The 22,730-nt window shown below is 45.5% G+C and overlaps 1 protein-coding gene across 7 annotated transcripts in view; it reads right to left on the bottom strand.

Annotated features, from left to right (window-relative positions):
• The window catches only part of PGAP4 (post-GPI attachment to proteins GalNAc transferase 4), a 62,417-nt gene extending 40,136 nt beyond the window's left edge, over nt 1–22,281 (bottom strand). For 2 of the 7 annotated variants that reach the window (XM_032419159.1, XM_032419165.1), the window contains exons 1-2: nt 21,507–21,594; nt 3,781–6,922 (exon numbers count right to left, since the gene is read on the bottom strand). In XM_032419159.1, the coding sequence (XP_032275050.1) occupies nt 5,634–6,845 (1,212 nt within the window). In that variant the 5' untranslated portion in view covers nt 6,846–6,922; nt 21,507–21,594 and the 3' untranslated portion in view covers nt 3,781–5,633. The other 5 variants (XM_032419164.1, XM_032419160.1, XM_032419163.1 and 2 more) reach the window with 5 other exon arrangements.
• Between the last annotated feature and the right edge of the window lie 449 nt (nt 22,282–22,730).

Here is a 22,730-nt window from a genome sequence, read left to right on the forward strand (position 1 = left end):
CGATCCTCGGGGCGCCTGGGTGGCTCAGTTGGTTAAGCGACTGCCTTCGGCTCAGGTCATGATCCTGGAGTCCCTGGATCGAGTCCCACATCGGGCTCCCTGCTTGGCAGGGAGCCTGCTTCTCCCTCTGACCCTCCCCCCTCTCATGTGCTCTCTCTCTCTCTCTCTCTCTCATTCTCTCTGTCTCAAATAAATAAATAAAATCTTTAAAAAAAAAAAAAGAAAAAAAGAAAGAAAAACGATCCTCTAAGAGTGGCCTGTTCCTCACGTCTCGTCTCTGGGAAGCTTTACGTCTCTATTCTTGGTTTGTGTTAAATCATATAATGTTTTGCCAAAGACCACTCCTACCACCCAGAGCCACTCACCCCTATAACCTGAGTTCACCGGTACAGTGTGGGGATTGTTCTGTCACTCTCTTTCCAGCCTCTTGGCCTAAAAGTCCTAGAAGAGGCCGTGGACCCACCATGCGTGGTGTTCATATCTAGATGATTCCCACTGGCAGCACCAGGAAGATTGCAGCCCAAAAGGAAAATCCCAGCCTTCGCCTGACAGTAACACACAGGACCCTCCCCGCCCCCACAACTCCCAATGCACACACTAGAAATAAAACCATAACAACCCAAAACAGCAGCTGTGTGGTTGGTGTCAAAAGTTCCTTTTCGTGCTTGTCATTCCCTCTGCCTGGAATGCATGTAAAAAGCTTTTCAGTGGAGTCAGAATTGTACATCATAACCAACTCTCACTACCTGGACTCTACTCTGTCTCTCCTAAATTTTCCTCCCTAGTCCCTTTTCTCTTCTACTAGTATTTCTCTTTTCCATAGGCAGTTCCACTGTGGACCCCTCTACCCTTTCTACCCTTCTTTTTCTTTTCTTCCCTTCCTTCCTGCTTGCCTTTCTTTCCTTCCTTCCTTCCTCTTTCATTCACTCATTTCCTACTATGTGTCAGGTATTGTTCCAGGGCATACAGCATAAATAAAAAGGAAGAGTCCAGATATTGGGAAGTTTATATCCTGTGGGGGGAGAAGAAGGGGGAAATATCCCAAGATAATAAGGGAATTTCAGTCATGACAAGAGCTTTGAAGAGAATCAAACTGGGTAAGTGATAGATGGGCTTGGGGGTCGGGAAGGGGGACGACTGCTTTAGAGAGGATGGGAAGTCTATTGGGAAGGATTAAAATTAAGTTGAGGCCTAGATTATAGGAAAGATTCAGCCACAGGAAAAGTGTTCCAGATAGAGAGGATGGCCACACAAAGGCCTTGCAGTAAGAATCAGTGCAGCAAGTCTAAGCAAGTGAACGCAAGCTGGTGTGGTTAGAGCCTGGAGAACAAGGATGGGAGTGGTAATAAGACATAAGTCAGACAGTTTGCAGGGGCAAGATTCCACCTGGCCTGGAAGGGAATGTAGGGGGGCTGAATTTTATTCTAAATGCAGTAGGAAGCCAGGTCCTAGCAAAGTAATGAACTATTTATCTAGAACACTGACTATTCATTATTTAGTTCCTATGCATTCTCCATAGGCTGGTCCTATAAAGATTTCATGACAGTGGGACACACAGGAAGAATTTATTACAGGGGCGCCTGGCTGGCTCAGTGGACCATATGACTCTTGATCTTGGGGTTGTGAGTTTGAGCCCCATGTTGGGTGTAGAGAGTACTTAAAAATAAAATCTTAAAAAAAAAAGGAATTTATTACATATGGAGTTTGGGACACACAGAAACAGGTGACAAATGTGAGATCCTCTGCTTCACTCTACATCTTTGTCTTCCTCTTCCATCTCTCAGACATCTTAAAGCTACCCCATTCCTACATACTTACACCATCTGTTCCGTGTTTCTTTTGCATAAATTCATCATTTGGCTTTGGATTTTCATCTGCTTTTACCCCAGATTATTAGTAGAGCTGCCTCTTTTGAATCAGTTCATTCACTCACATTTCTGTGTAGGGCATTAGGGAAAAAAATCAAGAAAATCTGTTAAGTTCTAAGCCAAAAATCCCCATTCTTAAGAGTGATGACTCACGACAATGCTACAACCCAAGTCCTGGAGAGAGCTGGAAGCCACAGCACATTTCCACTGCAGTTCTAATACATTAAGTACTTTTTAATTACATTATCGATCATCTTTGACATAGCCCCCAAAGGTTTTCCAAATAAAATCCAACCTAAAAACAAAAACAAAACCCGTGCCAGTTAATGAGCATTTCTCAGCAAATTCACTGTAGTTGGGATAAAAATATCCAAGTGGTTCATGTGACTTAAAATTAGCCAACTTCATATTGTGTACTACTGTAACTCACAATGTTTCGTAGGGTATATAAAAATCCCACAGCAATCAACTCCAGTTAGAATGCCTCTCTACCCAAATTTAAGTTACCAACTAAATAAGTTCTACCAAATAAGGAGTGTATCCAAGGTAAATTAGATTAATCCTATCATCATATTAATCCGATTTGTATTCTCCAGTTGCACGGTTGCATTCTCACCCTTTTTTCTTTAAACAACAATAAAAAGGAATGCACAATTCAAATGTTTCCACTTAAGAAATACAACAAAATCAGTTATGAATTTTTAAGCCAACAGCCCATAATTGTGAATGGCTACCTTGGGACTCCAAAATGGGGTGTGTGTGTGTGTGTGTGTGTGTAGTTTTGATACTATTCACATTAGAAAAGTCCATCCACAGAAATGAGAGAGAGGGGCGCCTGGGTGGCTCAGTCGTTGAGCGTCTGCCTTCGGCTCAGGTCATGGTCCCAGGGTCCTGGGATCGAGCCCCGCATCGGGCTCCCTGCTCTGCGGGGAGCCTGCTTCTCCCTCTCCCACTCCCCCTGCTTGTGTTCCCTCTCTCACTGTGTCTCCCTCTGTCAAATAAATAAATAAAATCTTAAAAAAAAAAAGGAATGAGAGAGAATGACAAAAGTCTTCTCAGGATGCCTCAGTGGAACAGGTGTTCTAATTTGAACTGATATGTCTATGCAAATATACCCAGTCGCAATAGGGAACTTCTTAGGCCTGACAATTATTTAAACCCTGAAGGGTGAGCAGGTTCTGTTAGAGACCTTCACCCTCCTGGTGACCTATGTCCTTTAGTTCTCCTCTAGCCCCCTTGCTTAGGATTAAACGAGACTTCAGCTTTGGTGTAAAGCTGCCAGCTGTCCTAACCAAGGACAGCACACAAAAACTGGACTCTAGGAATGAGGGACAAAAGGGACGGAGATCTAGAAGAGGGTGAGGATAAGACAGCAGAACTGAGCTTGCCTCTGCAGAAAATGTCCAAAGACAGTAGGCTCTAGTTAAGATCGATGGGGGAAGGCATCTTAGTGGATACGTAGGAAATTAGACAAGGCAAAGATGGCTTTAGCCGTCCAGAATGAAGGAGTCAAGGGAGGAGATATCTGCATGCGGTAGACAACTGAATCCGAAAGAGCAGAAATATCAACCGGCAATGATTCCCTATCTTCTGCTTAGCTAGCTTAGATGTAACTTTCCTGTTGCTGGGCAAAAAACATTCCCGAGGAGATCCGATCGTTAATGCAACAGACTCTAATTTAGAGTTGCAGGCCAGGGGTGCTTCTGTCCCCGAACATGGGATGAGCCAGGGATGGGGAGAGGATGAACGAAGCAGTGGAATCTGAACATCCTGACAAGTCATCCAGAAGCTCTGCTCACTCTGGACATTCCTGAGCGACACATGACGTCTCACGAGAACAACACAACACACACGTAGACCTGTTGGTTCCCCAAGACCTACAGGACAATGAGTTTCTACCATGGGAGCTTACAGAGACATTGTTCCGCCCAGGTTACAATCAGGTTCTACAAAAGAGATGCTGACGGCATGGATATTTAGAAAATGAATGTGCTTAAGAGAAAAGTGCCGGAGCTGGAAGTCCGCTGCTGTCCAGCTGAGCGACCCTGGGGAAGCGGTTTCACCTTCGGCTCAGGTCATGGTCCCAGGGTCCTGGGATCGAGCCCCGCAGTTTGGCCTTGGCCTCAGTTTGTCCATCTGCAAAGCATGGTGTGGAACTCCCAGGTCCTGTCTCAGTGCTCTCCAGGGGGTCTCCGGATGGAAGCTCACTGGAAATTTCAAAAGCAAATGAAGCCGTGGCGCTGAAACGACCCGTCAACGCTTGACCTCCGATGTCCACATCCATCTTCACGAGGGGACTTACTGGCCTCTGGCTTGGTAAGTATCGTCAGGGGACATTTAAGTGTAACTTTGGAGGAGAACAGTTTTCAGACGCAGGTCTTGGAATAAGCTCAAGACCAGTCTCAGATCATTTCCAGTTCGAACGAACCATTACTTTTGTCTTGGCTGGAGGCAGCGCCAGGTGAAAGCTGAGCTACATCTCCTTCACAAATCACAACGACAAGCCAGCCTTTATTCTAGGAGTTTGGTCCAGAATGGCTACCCCCCCGGGTGGGAGCCCTAGGGCCCTACTACACACTTGAAGCAGTATCACTAATATCTTTATCCAAAATACACTTGAGTGTTATATGCTCATTACAGGAGAGAAAAGAACTAGCATTTGCCAAGTGCCTTCCATGGGCTAAGTGAGCACTTGCTGGGTGTTTTACATACGTTCTGTCACTTGATCCTCAAGGCAACTTTCAAAGGTAGGTATGGCCATCCCCATTTTACACGTGAAGACACAGAGACTCAGAGTGGTCATGACTTGCCCAAGTGCACATCACTAGGACATGGCAGAGATCTGAAATAAAAACTCAGGCCCTTCCGACTTCACAGTCTACGCTTTTGCTTCTCTAACATCATGATAACCAGAAGGAAAAAAATAATGAGGTTGAACGGTTAGCAAGCAAAGTTAGGGAAAAGGATATGCTCTTAGTAAAGAGCTCACCCAGTTTACATCATCCTTCAAAGTCCAATTTTCAAAGAATCAGAATATGATAGAAACGTTCAATATGAAATCACTACTGAACATAAGCAGTCTGACCTTGATGATCCAGAAGGCGCTTCCAGATCTTGCTGTGCCTTAAAGTTCTCACAACAATACTGACCATCAGTACGCTACAGATGCATGGGAAAGAAACACCACGTAACAGAAGCAAGATCACCTGCCGCCAAGTCGTCAGGCCCCGCCAACGGCTTTTACCGGCTTTTACTACACCAGGTCAAAGAAACAAATGGAACCCGCCAATATGGTCCTGCCTCTTTGGACATATGTTCTAGACATACATCCATTCTCATGCCCAGTGAGAAAGAAATCCCTTCGAAAGGATCTCACCTTTCACCAAATCCTACCCTTAAAATCCTAAAACGGTCATTATCTTTGTGCACAATATTTCTGGCAGTCACAAGCTCGATCACAAAGCAGAGCTGACGACGATTGCAGAACACAACTGGTATTTAAATGCCCCCTGGGCGGGCGGGTCAGACTCCATGAGGCAGCGTGGCTGTGTGGAGGGAGAGGGGTCCCGCCTCGGGGCGAACATCCACTCCTGCCAGAGTTACGAAATCCAAGGTTCTTGACGTGTACGTTCTCAGCTGTCTCAGTGCCTAGATCCCTAACAACATGAAACAATGAAATAACTGCAAGCAACCATGTCGAAATAAAGAACTCGGTATCGGAATCACCGAGAAGCGGCCAAGTTCAGAAAGGCATTTCTTGGCACTCTAGAGCAGACTGGGATGAAAGTTGTACCGGAGGCTGGAGAAGAGCCCGATGTGCTTCACGAGGTTGGGCTCCACCACGTAGGCCCGCTCCCCCTTGGCCCTCAACAGTGAGTAGAGTGCCATGTCCTTGCCGAAGCCCTTGTGGCAGTACACCTGAGACAGGTAGGTGAGGGTCCGGCGGGCCGCAGGGGCAGGGAAGAGCATGGCGGGGGTGCAACACTGAGAGGCAGGGACCACGCTGTACAGGGAAGGACTCAGCCGCCGCAGTTCCAGGAAATAGTGCCGGCCCACCAGTTCCACCAGACCCATGCTATACAGGGAGAAGAAGAGCATGACGGGCCAGCTGAACCCTGGACGGCTAGCAAACCGCATGTAGAGCCAGGTTAGCAAGGGCCCCAGCAACATGCCCACGCCGACCCACTCCAGGATCCGCATGGGCTCTGGGTTGATGTAGTGCTGGAGCCTCTCGGGATGATAGAGCTTCAGATAAAGGGCATCTCTGAGGTGCGGCTCGGAGAAGCGAGCCCGCAGAAGGTGCTCCAAGACTGGGAAGATCTGCTCTTCCGGGACGGCGTCATCTTCCACCATCAGGACATAGTCTGGGTTGTAGGTCTGCAGGGAGGACTCCAGGCAATAGACATAGTCCTGCTTCTCTTTCTCAAACGAGTTGGTCGAAGGGTCATCACCATAATCATCCTCGGTGCCCTCATAGCGGTTGGCCACCGGGACATACTTCGACAGCAGCTTGGCATCGAAGTGGCTCACGCTACGTTCCACATTGCATAGGAAGAGCTGGTGCCCCTCGCACTGGGGGCCGCATTGTTGCAGGAGCCGGTGAAACTGGGACACCACCTGCAAGACATAGTGGAAGCCAGGCTGCCTGTCGACAGTGATGATGGTGATGACCAGCCAGGGGCGGGGGGTGGCCTGCCAGACGATGGGCACCGAGCCATTGGCAGACGGCAGCTCCTCAAAGTAGTGGAGGGCAGCTTCGCCCTCTTTCAAACTTTGCTGCAGGAACTCTTGACTCATTTGGTTCAGGTGCCAATGGCGCAGATAGAAGTAAGAGTGCAGGAGGCGGTGACAGGCTAGGGGGGCCAGCAAGCCGAACGTCACCACCGTTAAGATCAAGAGCTGGACAGCGGTGCTGCCCCAGGAGAGCCGCCTCAGCCTCCGGAGGAGCATGGCAGCGGGAGGGGCTGATGTGCTCATGAGGTCAACTTCTGGTCAGGTCTGGTCCCAAGAACAAACCATCCTGGAATGCAGGCCCGAATCTGCACAAGTCAAACCTAGAGAGAGACAAGTACAGAATGGTAAGAGGCCTTAAAGAACAAAGAAACAAAAAAACAATCCAGAGACGGGATGCAGCACGTATCAACCCAGAAATTCCAATTCTAAGTTGTAGCTACTAGAGACTTCCAAGTATTTTCTCCAGTACACTATTCTTCGGTTGTGTGGGTTAATGATCTCCGGGATTCTTTCATTATTTCTATGAGCAAGGAAATCTTGGTGTATCCAAGCAAGTTGCCACACCCTCAGATGGTTAGCTGGGTTTACAATGTGCCAGGAAGTCACCACGTTGGCTAGTAAGATCCTTATTTCGATGCAGCAGCTACATAGACCTGTGTTCTTAAAACAGATGAAAAAGCAAGACTTGACACAAAGCAAATACACATTTAAAGTAAATTCCAAAGCAAGTGTGTATTGACTGACTATGCAGAGCAGTTTCTGAAAACTGTCTTTTCTGCACATCCCAAACAAGAAAAGGACTCTTTAGGATTCTCTGAGATGTCTTTGTCAAAATCTTCCATTCTTATTTCTCTAATCTCATGAAACTATACTTAAAACTGCATCTTAGTTTAATTCTGATTGTTCTCCCATTTTACTTTTTATAGCACTACCATAGGAATCAGTATCTCCCATATGCAAGTGAACTCCAGAGCCCCAGACGTGGGAGGGGAGGAAATATCTGAAGAAAGGTCCATGAGCAGCTTTGCAATGAAGGAGGGAGGGATACACAGAAATGAAGATAGAAGAGACAGTTACCCCCAGCCTGGTCCAGAAAGGATGTTGCAGTGCAGGCTGGAGGTCAGGCAGACATGTGACTCCCAACTCAGCCACTCAGTGGGTGGAAAGTCCCATCATTTCTCCACAGCTTTGGGGCGCCTGGCTGGCTCAGTTGGAAAAGCCTGTGACTCTTGATCTCGGGGTCCTGACTTGGAGCCCCATGTTGGGTGCTCAGATTACTTAAATAAAACTTTTAAAAAATGTATCCATATGGGGGCACCTGAGTGGCTCAGTTGGTTTAGCGTCTGACTCTTGGTTTTAGCTCAGGTCATGGTCTCGGGGTTGTAGGATCGAACCCAGCGTCGGGCTCCGTGCTCAACACGATGTCTGCCTGAGATTCAATCTCCCTCTCCCTTTGCCCCTCCCCCCACTCACGCCTGTGCTCTGTCTCTCCCTCTCAAATAAAATAAACAAATAAAATCTTTTAAAAAATGTATCCATACAGGGGCGCCTGGGTGGCTCAGTCAGTTAAGCGTCTGCCTTAGGCTCTGCCTTAGGCTCGGGTCGTGATCCCCTCGTCGGGCTCTCTGCTCAGCGGGGAGTCTGCTTCTCCCTCTCCCTCTCCCGCTCCCCCTGCTTGTGCTCTCTCTCTCTGTCTCAAATAAATAAATAAAATCTTTAAAAATAAAAAAATAAAAATGTATTCATACATACAAACTCAAGTAATACCTTGGGAGTAAGGAGGCCTAATGATCTGAGGGAAAATAGACTCATACTGAGAAACAGAATTAAAAGGACAAAACCAGTATAACACCAGTAATGTCAATGCAAAACTAAGCGGTGTCTAAAGAACAGAAGGTAAACCTAAACCTCTTATGTCAGAAGCATAATACAGCGTGTACACATTTGGAGGAAACCGCCTCGCTTGTGAGTTATCTTGAAGGAAGGGCTGCCCAGGGACCATATGAGGTTGTGGTGCTGCATTCAGGGCTGTGATTTCCGTGTCCTCCCTTTCTCAGGCACACAGAAAGACCATATTCCCTAGCTCATCTTCTTCCAGGTGGGGTCCAGTGAGTAGGATTTGCCAGGAAAATAAAAGCAAAGTGACAGGTGTGACTCCTGGGCCAAGGTGGTTGAGAGCATTTGTGCTTTCCTGACCTTCTCATTCTCCATTCGCCAACTGAGTGGCTCTGGAGGAGGGTGGAGCCAGCAGATGGAGGGAGCCTGAGGTCTTGAATGACACAGAGAAGAGAGGTCCCTCCCACTGCTCACCTCCCAGGAGCCTTCCAATCTAGAGTGGGCTGTGTGGGGAGTAATACATAATCCACTCTGTCTAGTCACTAATGATTTTTGGACTTGTTTATTACAGCAGTAACCTGTCCAGCCCACTAGAACTGTGTACAATACCACACCTCTCTCTATAAGATAATGACATAATAATTCAATAAAGGCTCATTTCAGCATCAGAAGCACATTATACTGTGGGACCCAGAGGTGAGACAGACTACCCCAGTACTAGTAAGAGATCTGGGTAGTACCTGAAGAGGGAAATAGCAAGGAGAGGTTTGAATAGCAGGCAATCCCAGGCCTGCTGGTTTGTGAATGTTCAGAGTACGATAGATGGGATGCTTCTCCCTGTGAGCTACTCAGGCCAATGGAGTTAATTTAAATCACGTGGATGCACATCACTCCTAGTGGAAGCCAAGGACTGAAATTGCATTGAGCTTATACTCCTGGTAAGGAATGGGGTCATTCAGGTGTCTTTCTGCTCACCTTGTTCTCCTTGCGCTTGCTATTACCCAAGAGAGCCGTACCCACTTATAAGGAGGAACAAAATACAGTCACCAAGATAAGGCCTGCAGCTTGGAGAATGCCAGGCCCATGGTGAGCACAGACATGATAATGTGACAATATGACACTGCAGAGCTCTGTTTGGTGCAAAATCCCCATCCACACTCCTTCGACACATTTGTGATGACAGTTTCTGGTAAAGCAAGAATGTGACGCTCTTTAGTCCAGATCAGTCCCAGGGGTGGGCTGTTTAAGGATTGTGTGTGTGTGTGTATGTGTGTGTGTGTGTGTGTGCGTGTGCACACACACACAGTTATCATTTAAACGCATAAATCTGCTCATATCACTCTCCTGCTTAAAGCCCTTCTTTAGCTTCCCATTGCTCTGGTACTAAAATCCACATTTCTTACTATGGTCCACGAGACCCTTTATGATCTGGACTGTGCGCTAGTTACTCAAAATTAGAGGTTGGCAATATTTTTCTGTAAAGGGCTAGATAGTAAATATTTTAGATTTTGCGGGCCACATATTGTCTCTGTTGCATATTCTTCCTAGACTTTTTCTTTTGTAAAACTCTTTAAAAATATAAAAACTATTTTTAGTGCTCCAGCCACATAAAAACAAGCTGCAAGCCAAATTTGGCCAGCAGCCCATAGTTCACCAATCCCTGTTCTAGACTAGCACTCTCCAATAGAAATATATGCAAGAGCCACTTAGGTATTTAAAATTTTCCAGCAGCCACAGTAAAAAAGTAAAAAGAAACAGATGAAATTAATTTTAATAATATATTTTAAATACAATACATCAGAACTGTTATTTCAACATGAAAGCAATATGAAAAATTATTAATGAGGTATTTTATGTTTTTTTTACACTAAGTCTTTGAAATCCAGTGTATATTTTACATTTACAGCATATCTCAATGCAGACTGGTCACATTTCAAGTAATCAATAGCCACATGTCACCAATTAGTAGCTCTAGACACACTGATCTTTCAGAACACTGACTATGCTACACTCTTACCCAACTCCTGGCCTTTGCTCACACAACTCCCACAACCTGGAACACTTTATTCCCCTACCCTCCCTGCTTCTTTATGTAGATAGCTTCTTCTCATCCTTTAATACACTCTCCCTGACCCATGCAAAGTAGGGCCTACCAAACTGGCACTCACATATTTTGCTAATGGGAGTATAAATCAGCACAACCTCTGTAGAATTAATTTGGGAATATCTAGGAAAACCACTAATGACTCTGCAAATTCCATTTCTAACATTCCTTCCTAGATAAATATTCTCAAGTGTGAGAAATGACTTGCAGCATTATTTGTAATAGCAAAATACTGCCAAGTGCTCATCAATTGAGAGTGAGTCAAATAAATCATGATACATCCAAAGAACGGAATACAAAGTACCCATTCAAAGCAAGCAAACTTGGAAGGGACCAAGATGGCAACAAGGCTCCTGAACTTCTCTCCTCCCACTGGATGCATTAAATGTACAGCTACATTATGAGAAATTCCCTGAGAGAAATCCAGAAACTAGCTGAGGAACCCCTACACCTAGGGAAAATGAGATAATATCCACGTTGAAACAGGTAGGAAAGAAAGCTGAGACACACTCCAACCATAACCCCACCCCCAATACAGTGCCCTATAACGGGGAGGGAACTTCCCATTCCCAGCTTCTCCCTGAGGAGTAAAGGGTTTGGGCCACATATCTAGCACCCCAAATTTTAAGACTCCCACCTGAAAACATCTAGCTCTGAATGCCAGTGGGGCTTGCATCCATGAGACCAACAGGACCATAGCAAACAAAGAAGCAGTTCTTTGTGGGAACATGAGCACTTGCCAGTTCTATCCCCTCCAGGGCTCAGCATGCAGGGAGCAGGCAGAAATGACCATCCCCTAATTTTTCCCTGGAAGGGTTTTGAGTGCATGCTTTACAAGTTCCTGCCACAGGGTCCAGCTTCTAACTTAGCACATATCTAGGAGCTGGCTGAGATTCTCCCCAGAACCCAGGGGAACTGATAGGCACTTCTCCCACCTTCTCCCATGGGCTCACTCCAATGATAAAACCAGATCCCCAGCATCTCTCTGGAAGGAGCTTATACAAAGGCCCGGTGCCCCGGCTTTTGCAGCAACACCTGAGGGATGGGCCCCTGGATCACCTGGCTCCAATTGCCAATGGTACCTGACTCAAAAAACCGAGAACCAATAGATGAATTTAGTAAAGTTGCAGGATATGAGATCAACATACAAAAATCAGTTGCATAGCTATACACTAATAAGGAGAAATTAAGAAAACAATCCCATTTACAATAGCATCAAAAAGAATAAAATACTTAGGAATAAATTTAACCAAGGAGGTGAAATATCTGTACACTGAAAACTGTAAGACATTGTTGAAAGAACTGAAAGTGACACAAATAAATGGAAAGATATTCTGTGGTCATGGATTAGAAGAATTAATATTGTTAAAATGTCCATATTACCCCAAATGATCTACAGATGATCTACAAAGGATCTACAGATTCAATGCAATCTCTATTAAAATTCCAGGAAAAACAATGCTAAAATTAGTATGTAACTACAAAAGACCTTGGAGAGCCAGGGCAATTTAGAAAACACAGGAGGTAAGCGTCTTGACATTGGTCTTGGCAATGATTTTTTTTTTTTTAATTTTACACCAAAAGCACAGGCAACAAAAGCAAACATAACTAAGTGCGCCTACATCAAGCTAAAGGGCTTCCACACAGCAAAGGGAAACCATCAATAAAATGAAAAGGCAACCTATAAAATGGAAGAAAATATTTGTAAACCACATATTAGTCAAGGAGTTCATATCCAAAAATATATAAAGAATTCATACAACTCAATAGCAATAATAATAACAATAACCCACTTATTTAAAAGCAGGCAAAGAAGGATCTGAATAGACATTTTTCCAAAGACATATAAACAGCCAACAGGCACTTGAAAAGGTGCTGAACATCACTAATCATCATGGAAACACAGACCAAAACCACAATAAAATATCACCTCACACCTATTAAGATGTCTGTTATCAACAAGGCAAGAGATAAGAAATGCTAGCACAGATGTGGAAAAAGGAAACACGTGCTTACTATTGGCTGAAACATAAACTGGTACAGCCCCTCTGGAGATATGGAGGGAAAACAGTATGGAGCTTCCTCAAGAAATTAAAAGTACAGCTACCAAATGATCCAGCAATCCCTCATCTGGGTATATATCCAAAGGAAAAAAAAAAAAATCACTATCTCAAAGAGGTATCTGGCATTGCAGCATTATTCACAATAGCCAAGATACAGAAACAACCCAAATGTCCACTAATGGAGGGATGAATGGATGAAGAATATGTGGTTTATCCGTGCAATGGAATATTATTCAGCCTTAGAAAAAAAGAAGGAAATCCTGCCATTTGTGACAGCATGGATGAATCCAGAAAGCATTTTGCTAAGTGAAATAAGACAGAGAGAGAGAAATACTGCACAGTATCATCTGTATGTGGGATCTAAAAAAAAAGTCAAACTCATAGAAGCAGAATAGACCGTTGGTTACCAGGTGCTAAGGGGAGGGCTGTGGGAGTAGGGAGAGGTTGGTCAAAGAGTATAAACTTTTAGTAATAGGACGAATAAGGTCTGAGGATCTAATGCATGACTTGGTGACTACAGCTGACAATACTGTGCTTGCTAAGATACAATATTGAAATTTGCTAAGACAGTAGAACTTAAGTGTTCTCAACAAAAAAAAAAGGTTCAAAAAAGCAAATTCTGGGGACGCCTGGGTGGCTCAGTCGGTTAAGCGTCTGCCTTCGGCTCAGGTCATGATCCCAGGGTCCTGGGATCGAGCCCCGCATCGGGCTCCCTGCTCAGCGGGGAGCCTGTTTCTCCCTCTCTCACTCCCCCTGCTTGTGTTCCCTCTCTAGCTGTCTCTCTCTCTCTCTGTCAAATAAATAAAATAAAATCTTAAAAAAAAAAAAGCAAACTCTTCATATACAGATATGGAAAATTTTTAAGATGTATTTTCAGTGAAAGAAGACCTAGAAAAGTCTGTCTAGCATGCTACTATTTGTGTAGCAAAAGGGGGAAAATATACTCAAAGGGCACACTCTTAAATCCAGGTATGACTGGAGGGACCCTAAAAGCACCCAGCCTTCCCAGGCCCGTGGCTTCCTGCTTTATTTTCTAGGATCTTGCTAGGGGGCCTGGTGTGCGTGCAGGGCTGGCTTCAAATTTTCTGCACAAAAGAGGCTTGTAACAAGTTCCAGGTGGATACAAGGGGAGAAGATTTTCTTGAAGTTGTTCATCAAGCGAGCATGATGATCTTCCTTCAGTTTCGTTGTGTGGGGCAGGAGAAGTTAAGATGTCAGTCCTCTCCAAGCCCCCCTGTGTTGCTGCCCTCAGGCCCTATTATCCTGCCCCTTGACACCCCAGGCTCCTGATTCTCTCCCCCCTCTGGCAGGTGGGTCAGGAACTGGAGCACCTGGTACTGACATCAAGAGGACCTTTAATCCCAGGCAATTTCCCCACTGGGGGCAATAAAATCATTAACATCTCAGGAATAGCTTGCTTTAAAAATACAGTGCCAGAGTGCTGTTCTCCTGATGAAGGTTCAATGGAAAGCAAAAGCAGCAGGCCACTTTTTAAGCCTGCGGGAAAAAAGAAAGGCTCTAGCAATCTGCTCAGAGTCTGGAATATTTGTAAAATGCTCACAAGGCATCTGGCCCCCATATCACTATACACAGTATGAGTCAGGACAGACTAGAGTAATGACCCCTAAATCTCAGGGGTTTATAAGGAAAGAGGTTTAATTCTTGCTCATGTTACTTGTCCATTATGGATCAGTGAAGACTCTGCTCCCTGTCATTCACACTCCAGGACCAAGGTAGATGGAACTGCCTCTTTTCTAGAAATTGCTGCTTTTGTGGCAGAGGAGAAAGAGACACAGCTCAAGGTCACAGCTCAAAAATGACACACGTCACGTCCACCTACCTTTCATTGACCAGCACAAGTTACATAACAACCCTTGAGTTCAAGAGAACAGAGTTATGTAATCTTCCTGCAAGAAGGGGTACCGAAAGACATACGGCCAAGCCTGAAGCTAATGGTTAGGGAAATACATGTCTCTCTAGGGAGAGGCAGAATATATCTTGGACAATAATGCAATCTAGCACACCCATTTTGGGCCATGGGAGGTGGGATCAGATCCTTCAATGATCAGATGACTGGTTTGCCTAAAATTCAGCCACATGGAGTTTGGTAGATATTCAAGACTATGTTCTGGTTTGCTTTTTAAAACATCTTCTTAAAGGATTTAACCAATTGCTGCACTGTGGGGTGTGGTGTTCCAGGCCTCCTACAATTTATTTCACTTTACTGATTTGGTTTTAAGATAACTTACCTGAAAACAGGATTTTGCAGTGGTAGTTTGAGGGAAGGAGGTCTCTACTCCCAGCCCAATATGGGGGTGGGACAGAAGTAGGACCATGTGTGCATTACCACTCTGTCTTTTCCCAGAATTCCATAGTCACCCATGGCATCACCAGCTCAGGACCACACTCCACAATGTTGTGGGCTGACTGGCATTCGTGAGGCGGCCCGAAAACAACGACACCATTACAGACCCGATTCAGACGGCGTAATGATTACTGAGTTCTTATCTATGCCTTCCTGGTACACTTTGAAACACAACCATTTTGTAAATTGGACTATGTCTGTTACTGTGTCTCGGATGGAGGGCTCAGAAAAGACAGTAGAAGACAAAGACACCAAGAAATGAACAGGAAATAGGGCTAGAATGAATAAATGGAGTGACAGTGACAGTTACACTTTCCTGCAGCTTCTAAAAATTAAGCTGGGGCCGCCTGGGTGGCTCAGTCGGTTAAGCGGCTGACTCTTGATTTTGGCTCGGGTCATGATCTCAGGGTCATGGGATCGAGCCCCGCATCGGGCTCCGTGCTCAGCAGGGAATCTGCTGGAGAGTCTCTCTCTCTCTCCTTCTCCCCCTGCACTCTCTCTATCTCAAATAAATAAATCTCTTTAAAAAATAAAATAAAATAAATAAAAATTAAGCTGAAGGGGTCACAGGGGCATGTGAGGGAGTACCCCAGGCTGAGTGTCAGGGGATCAGCAATCAAGAAGACTGCTTCCCACTGCTGCCCTCCTACGTGAATGGCACCACCACTCTCCCAGGAACCTTGGGTCCAAAAGACCAGTACGTTCTGACTTCTCAGCCCTATCCAGTCACTTCCCAAGTCCCAGCAATGCCACCCATATGGCCTCTTTGGCGCCTCTCTTCTCTCCTCTCCCCGCCACAGCCATGCCCTTCTGCACTGCCTCCCTTGTTACTCCTCATCACCTCCAGGCCAGCTGATAGCAACAGGCTCCTAACTAGGCCTCCGACTTCCAGAAGGAGCACTGGATTGGAAGCCACAAGATCTTGGTCCGTGTCTGGTCCCAGCACTCACTCATTAGGTCCATTTGTAAAGAAATCATTTATCTGAGACTATTCTGCCTCTGCCAAATAGGAAAATGAAAAATACCTCGTTTATGGAGGCACTGTGGGGATGAAATGGGACAGTGGCTATGAAAGCCCTTTTTCAAACAGAAGACACTGCAAATGATGGTAACGTTTTACATTATCAGCATCCCTCTGATGCTCTGAACCACAGGTCGGAACACGACGCTCTTTTCTGTGGAACTGTTCATGATTCCCCAATGACTACAGAATGAAGTCCAAATTCTTCACCAAGATTCTTCACAATCCAGTTTCAACTATCTCTCCAGTCTTATTTCTTCTCCTCACACAGGCTACTCAACCATCAAGAATCAGCTCAAAAGGGACCTCTTAAAAGCCAACCCTCATCTACCCCAAACAGAAATAGACTCTTGTTTTTCAAGTGCTTGGCCCCTTTACATAAATTTCCCTCCCAGAACATTCATTTATCACTTGCTACTTCAGACTCTATCTATGTATAGCTACCACTTATTAAGCTCCTACTACATACCCAAGTTCTGTAATAGACTCTTACATCTATTTCATTTAACCAAAATAGCAACTCTTGAATAGCAATGGAACTAATCCCATTTAGAGGAAAAAAAATAAATGCTACCAAGTTGAGAGCAGGAAATTAAAACAGAGGAGAAATTCCAAAGCCCATATTTTGTCCACAAGGCCTGCTGCCCTCCATGGCTTTATTCATGACCCCTGACTTATGCCCCAATTGGACTTACAAATCTGTTGTTAGTGGATTTCAGTATGATTTATCTTTGATATCCCTTGCAGACTCATCACAGTACTCTATGCATAGGAGAGGCTCAATGTTTGTTAAGCAAATAAATGCTCACAGTCAAGTCATTTAACCTCAGTGGGTCTCAATTCCTTCACCTTTAAAATTGGGAGTATCAGAGAGCGTGGCCTTATAGTGTGCAGAGATCAACTTATTTGTACATGTCTACTGAGCACGTATTATGTGCTAGGCAATGTTCTAAGCATCTCATCAATCCTCATAAGAAGCCTATGAGAAATACTATTATTCAGCCCATTTTATACCTGAAAAACCTAAAGACAGAATTAAATTGTATCAAAGGTTAACAAAGCTTTTAAGTGTGTGGGAAAACTTGAACCTAGGCAGACAGGCTCCAGAACCCATGTTCCCAACCAATATGCAATACTGTCTCTGCAGAGATTGGAAACCCAAGAAAATCAGCTGAAAAATCATTAGAAATGGTAACAGAGTTTCAGAATGTAAATGTAAATATTAATATGTAAAAATATTTTAAAATAATATATAGTATTACACGCGCACACACACACATACACATACACAAACTGCTTCACCTAATCAGACAATAACCAAATGAATTAATGGGATAAAAGATCCCCGTGAAAATGGGGTAAAAAACCTAGGAATAAATTTTTTAAATATGCAGAATATACACACATACTATAAAATTCTACTGAAAGATATTTAAAAAATCTTTAGTAAGTGGAGAAACATAAGATTTTCCCCACTGGAAAGCCTCACTAATGAAACAGGATAGAGATCTCTTTCTCTAGAATTAATCTCTATATTTAATATAATGTCAGTTCAATTTACTTCAGGAGGGAGTGGCCCAGTTCAACAAATGGGCACTTGGTATAAATTGGTGCAACCTTTGGAAGGAAAGTTGAACCAATATCTATAAAAATTTTATATGTGCATCCCCCTTGACATAGAAATTCTTTCTAGATATCTATCCTGCAGAAATGCCAACACTTGCTACCAAAGATGGACAAGGAATGTTCATGGCAGTTTTGTTTGTAATAGTAAGAAAGAGAAAGATAAAGAGGGGGAAGGGAGGAGGGACAGGGGAAGAGAGGGGAGAAAAGGAGAGGAAGAAGGAAGGAGGAAGGAACTGCAGGGAAAGAAAATATCCAGCAACAGGAAACACATTTTTAGATAATTATACAAAGGGGTTATAAGGAGCCATTAAAAAGGAAGAGAAAGCTTTAAATATACTAACATTTAAAAAGTCTTATCTAGGTCTCTGCTATGGACTGAATGCACTCCCCCCAAATTCGTGTATTGAAACGCTAATCTTCAACGTGATGGTATTTGGATATGGGGTCTCTGGGAGGTAATTAGGTCTTGCTGGTGGAACTCTCATGTTGGGATTAGTGCCCTTATACGAAGAGGTGGGAGAGTGCTGGCTTGCTCACTCTGCTCTCTGCCAGGGAGAATACAGTGAGAATACAGTGAGAAGGTAGCATCCATACACCAGGAAGAGGGCCCTCAGCAGAACCCAGCTCTGAGGGCAGCCTGATCTCAGACTTTCAGCCTCCAGAAAGAAATGTTTTGCTGTTTACACCACTCAATCTATGGTAATCTGTTACAATTTGAGCAGATTTTAAGTCTCTACGGGAAAAATAATGCCAACTATGTCAGTGCAATTGTAGAAAAATGTACATAGTATGGTCATTCTATTTTTAATATGGAGTATAATTTAGGGAAAGAGAGATGAAGTATGGAGGAATAGAAGCTTCCTGTTTTGCTTTTGCTTTTTTTAAGATTTTATTTATTTATTTCAGAGAGAGAGAGAGAGAGCGCACACGCACAAGCATGAGCAGGGAGAGGGGAAGGGCGGAGGGAGTAGCAGACTCCCCCGCTGAGCTGGGAGCCCACATGGGGCTGGATCCCAGGACCTTGAGATCATGACCTGAGCCGAAGGCAGACACTTAACCGACTGAGCCACCCAGGCGTCCCCTTTCAACACTTTTGTAAAGAGTATATATTACTTTTATGATAATTATTAAACATTCATTCAACAAATACTGAGTCTTGTGCCGGGCATTGGGATGGTGAACATGACATCCAGGGCCCCTATACTCTGAGGACCCTTGTTATCAAAATCCAACAGAAATCCAGACAAGAGGGGCGCCTGGGTGGCTCAGTCGTTAAGCGTCTGCCTTCGGCTCAGGTCATGATCCCAGCGTCCTGGGATCGAGCCCCGCATCGGGCTCCCTGCTCAGCAGAGAGTCTGCTTCTCCCTCTCCCTCGGCCTGCCTCTCTGCCTACCTGTACTCTCTCTCTATCTCTCTGTCAAATAAATAAATAAAATATTAAAAAAAAAAAAAAAAAAGAAATCCAGACAAGATTTTGTTTGTTTCCTTTGGTGGCGCAGGGAGGGAGAGGTTAGTTAACTTGACCAAAGCATTCAAAAGATTTTCTGGAATTAGTACTAATAAAAAATGCTAGGAAATGCTCGCTTTGCTGGCACATATACTAAAATTAGGAGGATGTATCAAAGATTAGCAGGGCCCCTGTACAATAATAACATCAATTTTATGTAGCACTTCATAATTTTTTATTGTGATGGTGGTTACCTTTGATAAAATTCATCAAAATATACATTTAAATGGTGTATTTTATTGCATGTAAACTATACTTCAATAAAATTGATTTTTCTAAGAGCCAGGAAAATGAAAATACAGGGTAGTAAGAGCGAATCTGCCTAACCAGATCTTAAACCTACTATAAAATTTTAGTAATTAAAATAACATGGCACCAGCACCAAAATATACTGATAAATAGACAGAGGCGAAAATCCCCACAGATACAAACATGTAATAATTTAATCTATCATAACTGAAGCAATTTAAATCGGGGTGAAAAATGGACTTAATAGCTTTGCGGCAACTGGCGAACTCTTCAGGAAAAGTAAATTAGCTCTCCACTTTATAACTTAAGCTAGGATAAATTTCACATTAAAATTTTCAAACAAAAGCTTAAAGGTCCCTGAAGGAAATACAGAAGAATAGTTATATATTTTAGGAAAAGCCTAAAGGTTTAGGAAAGCCCCTTCTCATCAAGGTCCGCAAGTAGAAACCATTAAAAAAAAAACACGACTAAATGAAAAAGTTAAATTTATATGCGGTCAAAGATGACAAACTGACAAAACCGTCAAGCAGATTGGGAAAGACTATGCAACATAAATGACAGAATTACTTCTTCAATGCGTAATATATAAAGAATGCTTAAAAATCAGGAACAGAAGGACACTCCAATTGAAAAGGGGGCAAAGGAGGGGCTGGCTCAGACGGTGGAGTGTGCAACTGGTGATCTCGGGGTTGTGAGTTCGAGCCCCAGGTTGGGCATAGAAATTACTTTTAAAAGAGGGGGGGGGCAAAAGAATTAAGACGTTCACCCCTGTAAATGCAAAACGCAAGTACACAGAGGAAAAGGTACTAGCTCCCCCTGGGTAATCAGACGTGCAAATTAAAACAAGATGCTATTTTTGTCTACCTTATTGGTTTAGATGTTTGTATGCAGAGAAAACTTTAAGACGATATCCAAAAAGTCTCAACAATCTAGATGAAGTTTTAAGTTATCTTTATTTTCTCCTTTACATTTTTGTTTCCTGAATGCTTTGTAATACGCTAATCCTTCAAAAAATTCTAATAATTTTAATAAGGCTAGGTGTTAGACACACGTAGTTTTCTCTTGTCACCTCCCAAAGTACCTGGTACAGTGCACTCTAGAAATGCACCCCTAAAAAAAGCTATCCCCCTTACCAGTTCAGTTCTCCAGTTCGCACACGCACACACACCTGCAGGTTTTGCTAATGGGCCGCATAGAGAGATCATCATTGGAGCCGCCCTGCGCTTCTCCCGGGGGCAGCCCAGCACCAGCAGGGGATGCCAGGGTCACACCCACCCTGCAGGAGCTCTCGCCCCTGGGCACTTCGGGCGCAGTGCGGCACCGACAACGCCCGCGCCCAGAGGCCAGGAGGAGGATGTGACTAGCGGGGGGTGGTCCCCTCCAGTCCTCGCGGAAAGAGAATAGGAGCGGAAGACCACAGTCCCGGATCTAGCGTCAGCTGCTGACCTTGGGCAGTCCCCATCGCGCTCGGGCCTCAGTTTCCCCACCCGTAGGTCGAGGCTAACGGTTCCGATCGCCGCGCTGGCTCCCTTCGGCTGGTCTTTCCGGGAGCTGGGAGGGACGCCTTCCTCTGCCGGGTCGCCCTTCCTCGGTCCCCGGGCTGCGAGGTCGCGCGCAGAAACCCCACGCCGCAGCAGCGCTTTGGCGAGCCCGGCTGGCCGGAGGGGCGGACGCGCGAGGGACCCTCGCCGCGTGCGGGCGGCCATTAGGCGATGCGCCCTTTGGCTGTGCGGCCGGGCCAGGCGGGCCAGGAGCAGGGTCTTACCTGGGCTCGCACGCGCCCGGCTCGCGCCTTCCTGTCGGCCTCGCGGCGCAGCCGAAGCGAGCGAGGGGTGGAGAGACGCCCTCGCCGCGACACTCATTCATCCCTGCCCTGACACCGGCCCGGGCCGCGCGGGGGACGCCTTTCTGGGGTCCCCGCGGTCCTCCGGCAGGAAGCGGCCGGCGCCCCGGGCCGGGCCTCGGCGAAGCTCGCCTGCCCAGAGCGCACGGCCGGGGGCGCAGGCCCTCCGGAGCTACGCCAGCACCCGCTGCGGCTCTCCCCGCGCCAGCGGCGGCCCGGGTAATCCTCGTCCCCGCGCTCCGGCTGCGATGCCAGAGAGGCTGGGCAGATCGCACGCAGCGAAAACCTACCCGGTGGGGGCGGTCAGCTCCGTCCGCCGCGCACGCCGAGGGCCGCCTCTGGTGTCGCCTAGGCGGGCTGGCTCATCGCCACAGAGGAGCCATCGCCCAACCCCGAGGCCCGGGCGGAGCGGGCGCCGCGCGGTTCGGGTGCGCGCGGGAGCCTCACCTCCTCCCGCGGCGCAGCTCCCGCGCCGGGTCCCCTTGCTCCGGCAGGCCATGTGACCTGCGAGCTGCGGAGCGACCGCAGCCCCCAAAACCAGCTTGAGGGAAAAAAAGGACGGCAAAAGGCGCCAACTGATGGGCAGAAAGGGAAAAGCAGGCTCAGGGCTAAGGAAATTGAAATGCTGGAAGGATGAGGTCTCTGCGCTTTTCACAGCCCCAGCCGGCCTGCAAGCGTGTTCTCCGCTGGAGGGAATTGGTTTTGCCCATAATAAAAATAACAGCCGACACCACTTCCGCCCCAAATCCCTACCGCACCCAACCTATACCAGGCGCCTTATGAACGTCACTTCACTCCTGGACATGACAGATTATCATCCCCAATTTGCAAACGGCGAAAGATTTGAGAAGATAATTGCCAAGTGCAAACCCTTCCTTATTCCAAAAGCCAGAAATGTGAACATTTATTTAAAAAATCAGAAAGGTTTGGTTTAACCAGGTCACCTAGCCAGGCATGGGAGTTAGGTCTGTGGCCCTTTCCACTTACCTGTCAGTCTCCTGGGAGTGGCTTCCGTGGTTCAGTACCCATCCCCAACCCTTCATTTTGGCAGACATTTATTGAAGAATTGTTCTGACGTCGTGCCAACACCACAGATGAGAATGAGGTAAGAATGAGACCGCCTACTTCCAGATTTTTTGTACATGAGAAGGTTAAAAATTTTGCACAGAACATCTAGGAGAGAGAGCTGAGCAAAGGGAGAAGAGACTCATGAGACAGATGTCTGAAAAGTGGCTCTCATTACTAATGAAGGGCTTTCATGCATTGAGAGAGGTCATTTCTGAGCTTCGTCTCTCAGAAATCATTTAGTTAACAGGCCACAGAGGTTTAATAAGAGATCCAAAAATAACTGGGTGAGAGCTGAAGGAGATAACTTAGTGCTCATTGTCAAAGTGCCAAGTATTCACTAAGTATATAATAAATGCTCATTGAAGTGATATGTGACGATGTGATCTGTCATACACTGTGCCCTTTATTTTATTCACATATCATGAATGTGAAACTACCTAAAATCT

This window comes from Phoca vitulina, unplaced genomic scaffold (assembly GCF_004348235.1).
Source record: "Phoca vitulina isolate PV1807 unplaced genomic scaffold, GSC_HSeal_1.0 scaffold21, whole genome shotgun sequence".
In the NCBI taxonomy this organism is placed as follows: domain Eukaryota; kingdom Metazoa; phylum Chordata; class Mammalia; order Carnivora; family Phocidae; genus Phoca; species Phoca vitulina.